General features: G+C 44.9%; 1 protein-coding gene across 2 annotated transcripts in view; it reads right to left on the bottom strand.

Moving 5' to 3' along the window:
- Positions 1–14,984, bottom strand: part of Lrrk1 (leucine rich repeat kinase 1) — a 155,052-nt gene extending 140,068 nt beyond the window's left edge. Inside the window, exons 1-2 of one of the 2 annotated variants that reach the window (XM_071608669.1) lie at positions 14,806–14,984; positions 9,888–10,103 (exon numbers count right to left, since the gene is read on the bottom strand). In XM_071608669.1, coding sequence (XP_071464770.1) covers positions 9,888–9,984 — 97 coding nt within the window. In that variant the 5' untranslated portion in view covers positions 9,985–10,103; positions 14,806–14,984. The remainder of the gene's footprint in view (positions 1–9,887; positions 10,104–14,805) is intronic. The other variant, XM_027955966.2, reaches the window with a different exon arrangement.
- Between the last annotated feature and the right edge of the window lie 697 nt (positions 14,985–15,681).

The following is a 15,681-nucleotide window of genomic DNA, read 5'->3' as shown; positions in this document are numbered from 1 at the left end:
CAGCCAATAACAATGAAAAATGACCTCATGGGCTTTTTTTTAGCATGATCCTGCTCAATGCTACCCACATCAAGCAGCACTCTCTGGTTTTCCTCCTGTTCTTTGCTGTTTTTTTTTTTTTTCTGCTACAATTAGAAGCACATGAAAGCAGAGGCCACATTCCTATGGTGTTCTCAGCATCTACAGCACTGTCTACTGCAAATTGATATGTAATCATTGAAATAATAGTGCTGACTTAATAAAGAGAAACAAAAATCCAGGCCTCAGATGATGCAAATAATTTATAAAAGCCAAAAACAAAACAAACAACAACAAACTTAAAAAACAAGTACCAATGAAGAAATATCCTTTGCCAGCATTTTCATGGACTTAGCAAGACAGGAACCTGCTCTCCATGTAATTTACAGTCTTTTCCTACAAAATAAACTGTTTGCAAATTTCCCTCATACTGTTTTGAATCATATAAGTATTGGTTTGTCTGGAATTCATTGTAAAAATGTTGACTTTAACAAACATGTTTAACATTCGGAAAAATGAACAGAAATAAAAATTAGCTAAGATGATAGGATTCACATTAATATAAAATAAAATCCAATTAGGATTCCCTGGGAAACTCAAGAACATTCTGTACACATAACATAGGAGTAGAATGCAATGAAAAGAAGCAACTAAGTGCAGGAGAAAGCCTTTAGAAAATAAAAACAAATACCAAAATGAATGTTCCACAGAGATGCTGGAAGATAAAACCAAGGAAATCTTTCCAACTTTAAGAAAGAGAACAAGAGTTGGAAAATCTGAAAGAAAAGATAATATATATCTTAACTAGTAGGAATTCCATAAAAAAACAAGCAAAACTAAACAAAAAAAAAAAAAGAGAGAGAAAAAGCAGAGGGGAAAATATTATGAAAAAAAAAATACAAAGGAATCTCCGGGCCTGGAAGGAATATGTGTCTGATCTACCCAGAGCCAAGCAGCATGAGTGAAAAAAGACTCTTGCTCAGGTTGTTGGTTACGAAATCCCAGAAGACCAAGCCTGCTGGGAAGATCCTAAAAGCTCCCAGAGAGGAAAAGACAGGTTGCCCACAGAACCATGACCGTCAGACCACCTTGGAGGACAAGAGAGCGGGCTTCTTCAAATTCTGAGGACTGGAGTTGTCCAACCAAGAGAGCCCGGTGGAGGGCAAGATGAAGATGACCTCGGGTGGCAGTCTCTTGCCTGTGCCTCCCACAGCCCTTTTTTAGGAGTTCTCTCACTGAGACTTCCCAGTTAGACAAGGTCGTCGGGAAGCAACAGCTCCTGGTGGGAGGGGGAAGGTGGATAGAGGTCGAAGGGATGAAGGGAAAGATGCTCACTCTGGAGAATGGTCCTGAGTCTCTCCAGGCAGAGGCATGAAGATGGGAACAAATCATTTAGTTATGAAGACTCATCTCATAGAGAAAGGTCAACACCCATATAACAAAGCGTGCAGAGAGCTTGGAGTAGGAATGTGAAGGAAATATTCATCCAACATGGCAGGAGGGCAGCAGACCCTGCCCCAGTGGGTCAGCCAGAGAGTGCAGGCACGTTCTCTACATGGAGAAGCGATAGTTACCTAAAGAACTAAATCTAGCAACAGCACATAAAGACACTGACACGGGGACAGGGCCCTGCTAGTCTTCTTATGTTATAATTTTTGTTTTGTACTGACTTGTTGAACCAGGGGTGAGTAGCACTTTGAAAAATGTTAACATGCTTTCTCTGTTACATCTGCTGGGGCTTATGCAGTAATATGCAACCCTTACAATAATAGGCAACATTGAGAAAGACTCTCAAGTGACTTTACTAGGGGATGGTAAAAATCAACCTAGCTGTTTTCACACTCAACTAACGTGGTACACACAGAGAGCTCTGACATACCAATCGTGAAAAAGTTGCACAACGAACATGTTGGACTGAATTTAACCCACGGAAAATCAAGAACACATACCAAAAGAATGATCCTGTGTGTGTGTGTGTGTGTGTGTGAGATAGCGCATGTGCGGGAGCACCCGGGTCTCACTGGTATCATTTCAATCTACAAGAGAATGTGTGGAATTTCATACAAATAACTTTTTCCCTTAACCTTCAGGGAGGAGTCAGGACTAGGGAGAATGCTCCTGCCCTATGCTAAGCAAAGGCTCTTTGTTCACCTTTTATTTTTGAGCCCAGAGGTGCTGGGGTGTTGGCACAGAGACAGGCCACTGCCCTCGGGAGCTGTTTAGACCTGGCAGCTGGGACAGGGGCAGGAAAGCCTCTGGCCTCTGCCCTGGCCTCTTCCCACCCAGCACCACCAGCCCCTGAGTCCTCCATCTCTTAACCTCCACAGGTGTGGGCCACCTGTGACCACCCACTTCTCTCTGAGTGCTCTCACCACTGTCTCAAGTCCAAAATGAGCTACTAACAGAAACTTTAGTGTCATTATTGCCACTTTGTATTCAAATTCCAGCCTGAAATTTACATGATCACATGGTTCTATTTTTAAAATAATAGACTATTTTTGAATGCCTTTAAATATCTCTAAGTCTCTAAAAAGTTCATAGTGCCACAGAAATTAAGCTATTTTTTTTCCCCTTGATTCTTGTGAGACAGACACCCCGACAGGTGATATTTTAAGACAACACTTGGCAACAAGCCCTTGGGTGCTGGATGACAGGTGGGGCTGGAAAGAAAAGTTGCTGGGCACAACCTGAGCCAGGATCAGTAAACTCAACTGCAATCCTGAAAAATCCCTTACAGCTGAAAATACAATTCTGACTAATGTGTGTGGTTCCTTCTAGCACATCAAGGTTATGAGCTCAGGAACATTTTTCTTGCACGTTTCTGGGTGTTCTCTTTGGTTTTGTTTCTTTTCTTCTCTGGACAAATGTCATGAATAAACAGCAAGATGGCTAAGTGGAATCAGGACAAACTGAAGACAAGGGTGGCCTGGATGGTGAAGAGACCAAGAATTGGGACTTCCAAGAAACACAGATATAACCTCAGGGGTTACATCCTGATGATCCCCTTGTAAATTGAAAATGTCCTAAGTTAAAAACGCATTTAACACACCCTACCTCCCAGACATCACAGCTTAACAAGGAGCTCACTATCGAGCATCCCTTGCTCCCCCTGGGACAGCATGGCTGACTGGGAGCCACAATTGACTGCTGCTGCCCAGCATCACACGACAGCACAGGGCCACAAACCTTTGCTTGGGGAAAAAAGATGGTAATTCTGAAATATGGGTTGAACTGGATGCATACCATTTTCACACCACCATAAAGTAGAAAAATCACAAGTAAAAGACCATTGTGAGGGGGAACAGTCTGTCTTGGTAGCTCCCTATAGTCATTCATCAGGAGTCCCCAAAATGTATGTGAAATTCATACACTAGAGTTTAGATTTAAATGTTATGGGTAGGGAGTCTCCATTCCCAGAGAACTGAAGAATTCATAACACTTCCTAATAATGGCTCCTTTGAGGTCTGACTCATGTGGACTAGGAATCCAGACTGATGGGTGACAATCCTGTCCCTGTGCACAGGGATCTGGGGATGTCCTTGTAGGCATCTCCCTGCTCACAGGCCATTGACTTCTTCTTTGGGACCCAGAAAGAGAACTGGAAAGAAAATCTTTTCTGGATGCCGAATGCATACTGCGTAGGCCTGGGCCATCAGGCAGGGCTGCCTGGCCAACTCATGTAAAAGGAGGCAGGCAGGGGTGGGGGCTGAGGCTTGAGGCTTCTGGCCCCTGGGAGAGGGATGAGAGGGTGAGGGTGCACCCTGGAGCCCACCCACAGCACAGTGGAGGAAGGGGAGATGGAAGGCAGCTCTTCCTCTGGTCCCAGGCAGCCATGGCCTAAAGATTTGTTGGAGTGATAGCCAAATGGAAGGTGTTAAGTTGGAAGAGCTGTTAGCTATGAAAGGAAGGGAGATGAATTGGCCTAAAACTGAACCCTCAGCAAGAGCAAGGCATCTGCTTTTAGTTATGCCAAGAAAGGGGTAAAGAGGTTCTGATCAAACTCATCAAGTGGCACTGAGTCCAGTGAGAGCAGGGCACAGACCTACAGCATCAACTTCCTAATAGAAAGGCTGGCATCGTTTGACAGGCAGCCAGCTGCCCATTGCTAAAAGTAAGTAAATGATGAAGCCGAGATCTAAGCCTCAATTAAAGTTCATATTAAAAGCTGCATCAAGCCCAGAGCTGGTGTAGCTGGGCTCTGCTTTGTGGCATGAAGCGCAGCTGTGCTAACTGCCACCTGCATGGATGGATGCTCACAGCCATTGCTCCTACCAGCCGGGCCACCACTCAGTCCTCTTTTCTTCATCTCACTCAGTAAGGGCTTTGTTACTGGATGCTGGCTGCCCTCCCTGGAGAGGCCCAGGGTGCTCCTGCCACCAGGTTGGAGAAGGGTGCCCCATTGACCATGGTCAAAGCCCCTTCCAACCACTCTTCCATGGCCCAGAAAGTATAAGCAGGACACCAACAAGAGGGACATTTAAACATGTGGGCTGTCGCGTCAGCGTAGATCTGTCCCTTGGCCCATAAAGAAGGCAAGCTACGACCCTATGGGCACTTCCTAGTTCAGAGGCAAGAAGAGCCTCTACTTAAGCAAACCACTTGGCACTTAGATTAAAAAGTTAGATTTTTAATACAGATCTGAAAAATGCCAAAGCGGGTGGGGGGGAAGGATATTGCAAGTAGCAATGTAACAACCTGGGATTTGAAGACCCTCTGGAATGTTCCTCCTCCTCCTCTGGTCCATGCTGGGTCCGGCAGCGCGCAGTGCTCTGAGAGGCAGGCAGCTGTGTCAGGGCTTTCAGAGAAGAAGCTAGGACCACTCGCAGAGAGGTGGGGTGTGGAGTGCCTCCAGGATGGGGTCCGCCCAAGCACCCCCACTTTCCACCATCCAGGAAAGTCTCGGCTGAAATTATCTGGAAGTTTCCTCACTTCTCTACTTTCCCGGGTGCCCCACCTCGGCTGGCAGAACAGGTTTTTCCACTCTGGCTGGTGTCAGATAGAGGAGGGACATGCTCAAGAATGTCTAATGACATGTTTGTCAAAGCAGTTGGTCAGCAGCCCTGTCCAGTAAGGAACTTGCTGACCTCTCTTCTGCAGCCTGGCCCACTGGGAACCCATCAGAGCTTTCGAACATTCCTCTTGCACTAAGTGGGAGCTCATTGCTGATGGTGCTCATGAGATTAAGGCTGTGGCCTGCTTCGCTGAGACACAGTCGTGCTATGTAGACATGGTAGGTCACACAGTGGACACACTCACACATCCATGGGCTTTTTTTCCTCACTGTGTTGCTGAGGCTGGCCTTGAACCCCTGGGCTCAAGCGATCCTCCTGCCTTTACTTACCCTATGGGGAAGCTGGGACAACAGCCACGTGCCACCGCACCCAGCTTCATTCATGGGCTTTGAAAGAGTGAACCACTCCACAAACACAGGAGGTGAGGTTGTCCAAGCCAAAACAGGTGCGTGTGAAATACAAAATGCTATTACTAACAAGCTCAAAAGTAAAGCAGGTTTTTAATTAAAAGTTTGGTCTTTTTCTAAATTATTCTTGCAAATGTAAGAACTTTTGTCATTTTCAAACATATCATCTTCTAAGGATTTTTAAAAGCTGAGAGATTTGCCCCTTCATAATTTGAGTATCAGTTGTCTTCCTGCTGGCAGCCATGTTTTCTTAACCAGGATTGGGAATTAGGTCTGGAACAGTCTTCCCTGAGAAGAGATGGGTGGATCTCGGTAGGCAAAGTGGGGCTGAGAAGCAGAGGTCCTCCTGATCCAGGAGATCCACAGAGAGGGTTAGAAGGAACAATCCACCTCTGGGGACCACACTGAGAAAGTGGATCCTGCAGAGGACTCGACTGTAGGTGTATTGAGTCAAACACTCCCCCATTTATTCAAAAAAGACATTAAGGGGAAAGAGGCCCATGAAATAATTTGACCTTGGATGTGAACCCACAAGGCATGCTGGTTAGGTTCTAATGACAAAGCCATTGACACTTACAAAAAATAGCAATTGAAAAATAACCGGCAATATCAGTCTTATGATTACAAAAGTAATGTAACAACAACAGATGATGCATGTTCATTTTAGGAAACAGAAAGACTACAAAGCACACTGACCCCACCCTTTGAGCGTCACTTGCACCTGTATAGGTGTTGATATAGATGGTTCCTGACTAATATGGTTCCACTTACGATTTTTTTTTTAAACTTTACCATGGTATGAAAGTGTACCCACACAACCATCTTGTTTTATAATTTCAGTATAATATTCAACAGATTACATGAGATAGTCAATACTTTATTATAAATAGGCTTTGTGTTACACGATCTTGCTCAACTGTAGGTTATCATTAGTGTTCCAAGCATGTTCAAGGTCAGCTAGGCTAAGCTATGGTGTTGGATAGGTGAAGTGCATTAAATGCATCTTCAACTTACCATGGCTTTATTGGGACATAACCCCATCAAAATTTTTTTTATTTATATATGACAGTAGAATGCATGACAATTCTTATTACACATATAGAACACAGTTTTTCATATCTCTGGTAGTATACAAAGTATATTCACACCAATCCATGTCTTCATACAGGTACTCTGGATAATAATGATCATCACATTCAACCATCATTAATTACCCCATGCCCCCTCCCTTCCCCTCCCACCCCTCTGCCCTATCTAGAGTTTGTCTATTCCTCCCATGCTCCCTCTCCCTATCCCACTACGCATCAGCCTCCTTATAGCCCATCATAATTTAAGGAGCATTTGGTATTTATACTCTGTAAAAATGAAATCCAACATGTGATGTATTAAAATTGGAATCTACAATGGGGGTGTCATAGGGTTCAGTCTCTGAAATTAATAAATTTCTGCTTGTTAGTTAGCTCCAGGGCTAGGGCTCCCAGGCTCAGTCCTGTTGTTACCACCTTTAAAATGTGAGGATGGAGTATGAGCATAAATCTTTATAAGCTTCCTTAAGGGGATTCAGTTACTATCATAATTCTTTAATATACAATTTCCTTAATGCTGAGCCACTGGAAAGAATTTTCTGATGTATTGCAGGCCACTTTCTTCTCTTTTTCTTTGATTTTATGGTTTGTGTGTTAGGTCCCTGATAAACACCTCCCTCACCCACAAGGGTTTCAGGGATGCCACTTCTCTGCCCTGTTTCCTACCCCAAGCAGCTAGCACAGTACCCAGTCCCATCATGTACCCCACAGGAATGATGGGGAGACCTGAGATTCCATGGTAGAAAATGGCTTGTGAGGGCAGAAAAGTCTTCAGAACCTGCTATGGGATCATAGCTGTCAGGGAGAGGGGACGAACCAAGGAACAGTAGAAAACTCAGACACAGATCTTTATGGGAAAGAAATGGAGGACTGGGGATAATCAGTGCTTTCACCTCTAGGTTCACATTAAACATTTTCTGGTTATCTGTTCTACCCCAAGTCTGGAAGGTGGGTTTGGTTCCAGTTTTGTCCAGGGCCCATCATACCCAGGTCCCTGGGACATGTAAGAATCAAAGGAAGATCCCTGGGGACTTAGAGAGCATCATCTTAGTCTTGCTACTCATGAGCCTGAGTGAGAGGAGACAGTTAGAAAGGTAGATCTCCATGCCCAGACTTACTCAATGAGACTTCACATTTTACAAGATCCCCAGGGGACATATGTGTACTTTAATATCCCAGAAATCTTGTTCTATTGTACTCAAACCATTTAGACTAGTTGATTCTCAACTTTGGCTGCATTAAAATTATGGAGGAACTTTTTTAAAATGCCCAGACCACCAAGATACTGTTCCAGTGGGTCTGGATGGGGTCTGGGAATCGGCGGTCACAACACAGTGACTCTGTGGGCCAGGGTTGCCTTTAGATCACCAGATCTTGACCAGGAAGGGGATGGGGCAAAGGCCTCTGCAGATGATACAATCACCTACCCAACAAGCCCCCAGTGGTCCCAGCATCCCTGCCCCGACTCTCATCTCTCAGGACAGCTAAGAGAAGCAGCAGGTGGGAAAGTAAAGCGGCAAGTGTTCTGGAAAGACAGAGGTTCTGCTCCAAAATCAGGAATAGCATTCTATCGTCCATGTCACCTTATCTCACTCTAAGAAAGCAAGATACAAATCAAACACTCTGGCAACATTTGTGCTGGGAAATGTCAAAGAGCAAATACTTCTCCCATTTCATAATTTGACTTATGTGCAAAGAAACCTTCTAGAAACTTCACCCTTATTAGCTTCTAAACATTTGAGATGGAGAAAAATTACTTACACTGAACAAAACATTTGCTGGACCAGTGCCCATTTATTAATACAGTTACAAACACATAGGACCTTTTGAACCCAATGTGTTTAAACCCAACATGTGGGCCTCTCAAATCCAGCTTGTGGGCCTCTCAAATCCAGCATGATGGCCTCTCACACCCAACATGGGGGCCTCTCAAATCCAGCATGATGGCCTCTCACACCCAACATGGGGGCCTCTCACACCCAACATGGGGGCCTCTCAAGTCCAGCATGAGGGCTTCTCAAACCCAACATGGGGGCTTCTCAAATCCAGCATGAGGCCCTCTCAAACCCAACATGAGGGCCTCTCAAATCCAATATGGGGGCCTCTCAAATCCAACATGTGGTCCCTACCAAACCTCGAAGGACAGACTATTAGAATGAAAGTTCTAGAAGCCAGGCCAGGTTCAGATGTCAGTTTTATGATTTATGAGTTGTTGACCATGAACAAATTTCTAGACCTCTCTTACCCTCAAGTTAATCAGCTATAAAACAGAGATAAAAGTACCATATTCACAGGTTGCTCTGAGGATTAAATGAGATTATTTGGTAAAGCATTGAACCCAGAACCTGGCATGTACTAAGATATTAACACATATTTATTGTTAACAATGTCAATGATACTGTGTTGGTGTTAAAAATGGTACAACTTGGGGAAGGGAGGGGGCATGAGGGTAGGAAAGATGGTGGAATGAGATGGACATCATTACCCTAAGCACATGTATGAAGATACGAATGGTGTGACTCTACTTTGTGTACAACCAGAGATATAAAAAATTGTGCTCTATATGTGTAAAATTAATCATAATGCATTCTGCTGCCATACATAATGAATTAGAATTAAGAAAATGGCAAAATTTTAGTGGAAAATCTTTAAAATGTTCATGCCCAATAATCTGACTTTCGTAAATCTATTTTATGGAAATAACCTGAAACTCATGTATAAAAAAGATAGAATGGAATGCTTTTGCAAAGTGTGAACAATTAGAAGCAACTCCAATGTCTAATAGAAGAATAAGGATTAGGTCAATAATTTTATGTAGTAGTCTCATATAAAATGATATTTCATTTAATCACATGAGCTAGGTGGTAACTTGGGTAAACGTCAATAATAAAAAGATTAGGAGGAGAAAGTAGCATACATTATATGCACTTTATAAGTACCACAAAGTTAAAACAATGTCTCTTAATGACAGAGAAGCAGACGAGATGAGAATATGCCCATATGTTAACTGTTCTTAAATGTGGCACAGTAGGACTCTGGGTAATTTTTTCTTTGCTTTTTTGAATTTTTCTTTAATGCAAACACATTATTTTATAATGCAAAAACAAACCCCCATTTTTAAAAGTCCTCTAACCAACATAAAATAATACCCTAATAGTTAAGCCCACAATAAATTTTATTCATGGCCCTTCAATTTTTAGAATTTAAGTAAAAATCCCAAGATATATTTTATGATGAAGAAGCACCAACTAATTGTCATTTTCTTTCCTTTGGTTGAAAACCCCTTGTCCTTATACAGCCTGAACTCCCTACAGGACAAGCATGGCAGCTCACACCCAGGCCAGCATGGCTAGTTCCACTCTTACCATTATGGGTCTCCATGGCGCGTTCTGGACACACGGTTGATCCCTCCGGCCCCACACACCAGTACATGCTGGGTGGTCCCCGCGACATGCCAGCCATCAACCCTCGAGGCAGCCAATCTCCAAAGGCAGGTCCTGTTGTTGTCACCGCCACCGCAGCTGCCCAGGTGGGTTAAGGCACGGACACACAATCATGGTTGAGCAGAGTTTTTTCTCCTTCTGGTGGTGAAAAACATCATAAAATAAGGGATTTTGTAACTCAAGTTCTTTCTTGCACCCCCTGCAAATAATTTCTATTTGTATTGGTCCACTGGTATTTCCTTTCCTTTGCAATATTCTTCTTCACAGTCTATCTGGCCAAACCCTTCAGGTTAGAACTGCGAAAGGACGGAGCTCCCCATATCCCACTTCAGCACTGGGTTTAGATCTTGTCTCCCCAAGAAGAAACCCTAAGCAATCTCAAAGCATTTGCTGGTAAAGGGCTCAGTCATCATTCAATTAACACATATCTCCTGTCTCTTGTCAGGTAGCCAGGCCCTGTGCAGGGCCCAGTGACATCAATACGGCTCAGTGAAGCTTCTGCCCTCAGGGTCTCCTGCTCCAGTTGGTATGGGCAGATACGTGTACAGATGGACACAATACAAGTCCCCGCCCTTGCCCAGGATAGATTCTTCTGGAAGTCAAGAGGTAGGCATGTAATCCCAAAAGGGCAGTCGGGCAACAATCCCAGAAAGAAGGGGTCTGGAAAGAATAGTTGCTGGTTATGAAGTCAAGTTGGGTTGAGTTTTGGAGGCTAACAGAAATAATCCCCATAAATGTGCTTCTCTCCCAATAGACATGTGGCAATGCCTGGAGACATTTTTTTTTTTTTTTTTTGGTTGTCATAGGAGGAGAGCGGTGCTGACAGGCATGCAGTGGGTAGAGGTCCAGGATACTACTAACCCTCCTACAAGGTACAGGACAGCCTCCTGTAACAGAGAATTATCTGGACCCAAATGGTTCCACAGTGGAAAACCTCAGTTAGATGAAGACCAAACTCTTAAAACAAACTGTGACAAACTCCTGAGGCCATGTGCTGCTCTTCCATGCTGGGCTCCCACTAAGTTTGGAAGTCCCCTCAACATGAATGCCCATTCTGCTCTGCTGGTTAAGTGACCAGAAATGTCTGAGGGCACAACTCAGGCCTGGTACAGGGATAACTGCATGACAGGACCATATTACTATATCCAGTAGGTGTTCCAATCCATGTTCCTATAGTCTATTGTATACATAAAGTACAAAGTCATTGACACTGAGACAGACAAGTTCAAAATGGGGAGCGATGGCGCAACCAAAAAAATTGGTAAAAAATTAGAGTCATGTAAATAATGCCTAATACTCTATGTAAAAGCACAGTATGGCTGTCCAAGGTGTGGACTCCCTGTCTCATGTTATCAGTGTGATCTCCAGCTGAAACTGACACTTCTCAGTTTTCTTATCTGTTAAAAATAGACATGCACCCTGATTCTCCCACTACCTCTCAGGTTGCTGACAATTTAATAGGGCAAAATTTCTACATTCACGTTCTACAACAGGGCTGGTGTGGTCTTTATCTGCAATGTCAACATGAGGGCTTGGGTAGCCAGCAGGGCTGAATAAGCTCAGGGTGTCAACACTAGAGGGAAGAGGCTCTGTCTCCCCAGAAAGCAGGTTTTGGGAGGTGCTCTGTACCATGTGGGCACCAAGCAAGCTACAGAGGAGGGCTGTAAGAGCGCCTGGAATTTCTGTCTAAAAGCCTGGGAGTCAGGCACCTGGCCCAAGTGGGCTGAACTCTTCAAGGCAGGAGAAGGTGGGAGCAGGAGGCTCTGACCAGGTGGTCTTGCTTCTTATGAACCTTGCTGAAGCAAAAAAAGGAATGGTTTAGAGAAACACATGTTCTTGAACTTGGGGAGCCTGAAAAAAATCCAAGGAGACAAAGACAAATGACAGAGTTGGATAAAATTCAGGACATGATTACTCTTATAAATTGTGAAACCCATTTTGAAAAATCAACTTGAAAACAGGAATAGGGAAAACCAGCAAGACAGAATCTGTTATAAAATAAAGGCTCCAAATCACACGTTGATTTTCAAAATCAGAGAAGCACAGTTGCCATCTGCTTCCAAACACCTCTCTGAAACAGCTACCAAACATACGTAACAACATCTCAAAGATCCCAAAAGTAGATGTTCCTTCTCAAAACAGAAGTCTTATCATGTAGTGTTTACTCCCCCTAAAAAAAAATCTTAAAAATATTCTACTCTAACCTTCACCCAGAACACTTGGTTCCCCTTTCAGTTTCTTTTTTCAAATCACTGTACTAGTGGAGAACTTTGTCACTGGAGCAGTTTTTATAATTATAATTAGTATGTTGGCTTAGACCCTAAGGTAGAAACTTTAAGATGAAGTAACTCAAGTTTTGCTCAACCTTTGCCCTCAAACAGATCTTTGCTTCCCCCTGCTTCTTTTGGATTCAGACCAATGCAACAAGTCATGGTCATAAATTATATCTTTTCTTTCATTCAATGTCCTAAAGGAGGCTTCAAGAAGTTTCCTGTAGTAATGATTATTTTGATAATTTTTAAACATGTCCTCAGTTTTCTTTTGCCAACCCTTTATATCTGCATTAATAAATAAACTTAAGTGCTCAAGAGCAAAGAAAACAAGGAACCTTGTATTGAGCCCTTTTGGTGAGGAGTGAACTTCATGGAACTGGAAGGGAGGCCAAACAGTAAAGCAAGTAACTGCTTTAAAGTCTTTTTTTTTTTTTTCAGGAAGTTTAGGAAAAACTGTGGGTACAAATGTGTTAGAAGACCCTTGCAAGTGAGGCATGTTAGAAATGTTCATATCCTCTAGCTTTTGGAATCAAAAGCCTGGTCAAGATCAATGGCTCATGTTCTAGACATCTCTGCAGTGCTTTGGGCATCCCCTAATATTAGCTTGCCTACAGAATGTGAGTAATGAGTTTGTGGACATCAAAATATCATGGAGCTGCAGGCTAGAGAAATATATTGTTCTCAATCCCAGATGAGCACAGAAAGGTTGGGGAACAAAAGTGCTCCATGAGTTTGAAAGTACAAATGAGTTAAGGCTCTCCATTCATCAGCTAGTCTCCATGTGCATCATCATGCCTGGGGCACCTCCTGCTCAGTTTTGAGCATAAGGATGTGGCAGTGAGCAGAACAGATATCATTTTTGATCCCAGGAGCTCTGGTGAAGACTGTGAGGTAATTAAAGAGAAAGGAATACATGAACTGTGGAGAATGCTCAAATGATGTAGAACAAGGGATGTGTTGGAGACAGTGGGTTTAGAGAGCGTGGCTAGGAAAGACCTTCAAAGGCCATGTGAAGAGACCTACAGCAGCAATGCAGAGGCCCAGAGCTAGAGAGTGAGCTTGGCCACGGTGACTGGGTGGCAATGGCCTGGTGATGAGATGGCAGATGTCAGACCATCTAGAGGTTGGGAGGGGAAGGAATTTCCTTGGATTTCATGCCAATTGCAAGGGAAAGGTATTGAAGGGTTCCATGAAGAGGACTGATAGGATCCCATTTACCCATGGGGGACACACACACAGACAGCATCATCTGGCTGCCAGACAGAGAAGAGAGAGGGAGACTAATCATACAAGAAAGAGATGGTGGTAGGTTGGACAGGGTGGATGGCGTGAGAAAGAAGATAGACCCGGACACATTTTGGGAGACCCATCAAGATTTGGCAACAGACTGGATTTAGGGAAGAGGGAATAGGATGAGGATAACTTCTAAGTTTTGATTTAAGAAATGGTGTTGGCGGTGGGGACATTCCCAGAAATGTGAAAGCTCAGGGAAAAGAAGTCTGGCTGACTCTAAAACCTTCTTTAGGGACAAACTAAGTGTTGGTATGTAATTAACTTATTTTTTTCCTTTTAAAACCTTAGTAAAGATAATAAAAACCAAACCCTAAAAGGCATTGTGTAGGTTTTCCAAAATCCCTTTAGTGCCCAGATACCTTGCTACCCTGTAAGTGACAAACTTAAAAATAGTGGATTTGGTGATAGGATTGCTAAGAATATAACTATATGTCCCTGTTTCTCTACTTCTTCAACTGTTGCAGGGAGATGTATTTGTAAGATAAAAATTTCGTGGTCTCAAACTATAAACGGCCATATTGAGATGCCCATAGGGGTCCCCAAATTCTCCATCACAGTTTTTCCACCGACCTCCAGCCTTCCCCTGGGTCCCTACCAAGGAAGGTCACCTGCTGAGGCAAGAGCCATGGCAGATTTTATTTGGACCAAAGGTGTTACTCCTGGGCAAGGAGCTCTCTCTCCGCAGACCTGAGCAGGGGAAAGACGCCCTCAGCCATCCCATAACACCAGACTACTGGCCCAAAGAGAGACTTTCCTTCCCAGCACACATTCGTCTGCACTCTTCCCCATGCTCCATGCTCGCTCTGAGGTCTCCCCAAGTTAAAGAATGGTTTTCTCCAAAGGCTGAAGAAAACCTGCTGACGCCCTGATGTTTCCTACTTTTGTCTCTTGCACTGCCTCCCTCCCACCCGCGCCGCGCGGAGTTGCGGGGTTCCCTGCCTGGGCCCCCACACACTCCCTAACCTGCCCGCTGGTTGGGGTCCGGGCGCGGCCAGAGGAAGCAGGGCTGTGAGGCGGGGGTCGCCCCGCGCTCTCCACGCCCCTCGAGCTGTGGTCCTTGCCCCCTGGGTAAAGGCTACCCATGCCCAAGCACGCGGCCGCCTGGGGCACGGGCCTGGGTCACAGGGCACGCGGACGGGTGGGCAGGCGGAGGTCAGGGCTGCACGCGGATTCTGGGCGCGGGCCGGGTCGGTGGGGGCGCAGGGTTCCCGGGCCCGCTGCAGGAGGCGGCCAGGCCCCCACCCCGGCAGGGTGCGGGTCGGAGGAGCACTTACCTGCGGCGGCGGGGTAGGGGCACGGACGCTATGGGACTGCGAGGCCGGACCGGGCGGTTGGACACCAGCGGGCGGGGGCCTGGCGGTTCCACCGCCCTCTGCCCACCACGACTCGGGCCGAGCGCGCCGGGGCCGGGCCGGGCCCAGACGCACTTCCTCAATCCTGCGGCCGGCGGGCGGGCGGGGAGGGCGGGAAGCGGGCGGCGCAAGAGTTCGCAGGGCAAGGCCGCGGCACCCGAGGGTCGAGGGTCTGCAGCTGATGACCTTCTCCAGAATGGGCAAGAGGAGTCCCCTCAATGGCCCGCCGCGCTTTTCCTAGCTGTAAGGAGTAGGTGATCAAGTTCACTGCTTGCCCCTGGAAGACGCCAGGACCCTAGGGCTTTGCAGAGCTAGGTCTTCTTCGGGTTTGGTTTCCCGCTCTCTCCCCTGGGGTCAGGCACAGTTATAAGATTTGCCGGTTTTTTTTGCTCAGTACAACTTTCACACTGCACTCTAGGAGCAGCAAAATTGGCAGGTTAATTCAAACTTGTATGTTGGCCATCTGTTCTGGTTGTAAATATTAAAAAGACAGTGAATATTCATTTCTGTGGATCCGTAAGAGAACAATATAGAAGTATTTTTAAAACGTTAATATTTTGTAAAGTGCTCTTCTTTTGCTAATTTAATTACAGGTGTATATGCGAAGATGTAGCTGTTTGGTGAATCTTTTAATTTTTAAATTTAGTTTTATTTATTTTTTTGAGTGAGGGTTTTCACTGTTGGCCAGACTGGTCTTGAATTTGTGAGCTCAAGTCATCCTCCTGCTTCCACCTCTCAAGTAGCTGGAGTAAAAGTGTGAGCCACCACACTTGATTGGTGAATCATTTTAATGATCTG

The sequence above is a fragment of the Marmota flaviventris genome, chromosome 2, assembly GCF_047511675.1.
Source record: "Marmota flaviventris isolate mMarFla1 chromosome 2, mMarFla1.hap1, whole genome shotgun sequence".
NCBI lineage: Eukaryota > Metazoa > Chordata > Mammalia > Rodentia > Sciuridae > Marmota > Marmota flaviventris.
This window is presented reverse-complemented; position numbering and strand designations above follow the sequence as displayed.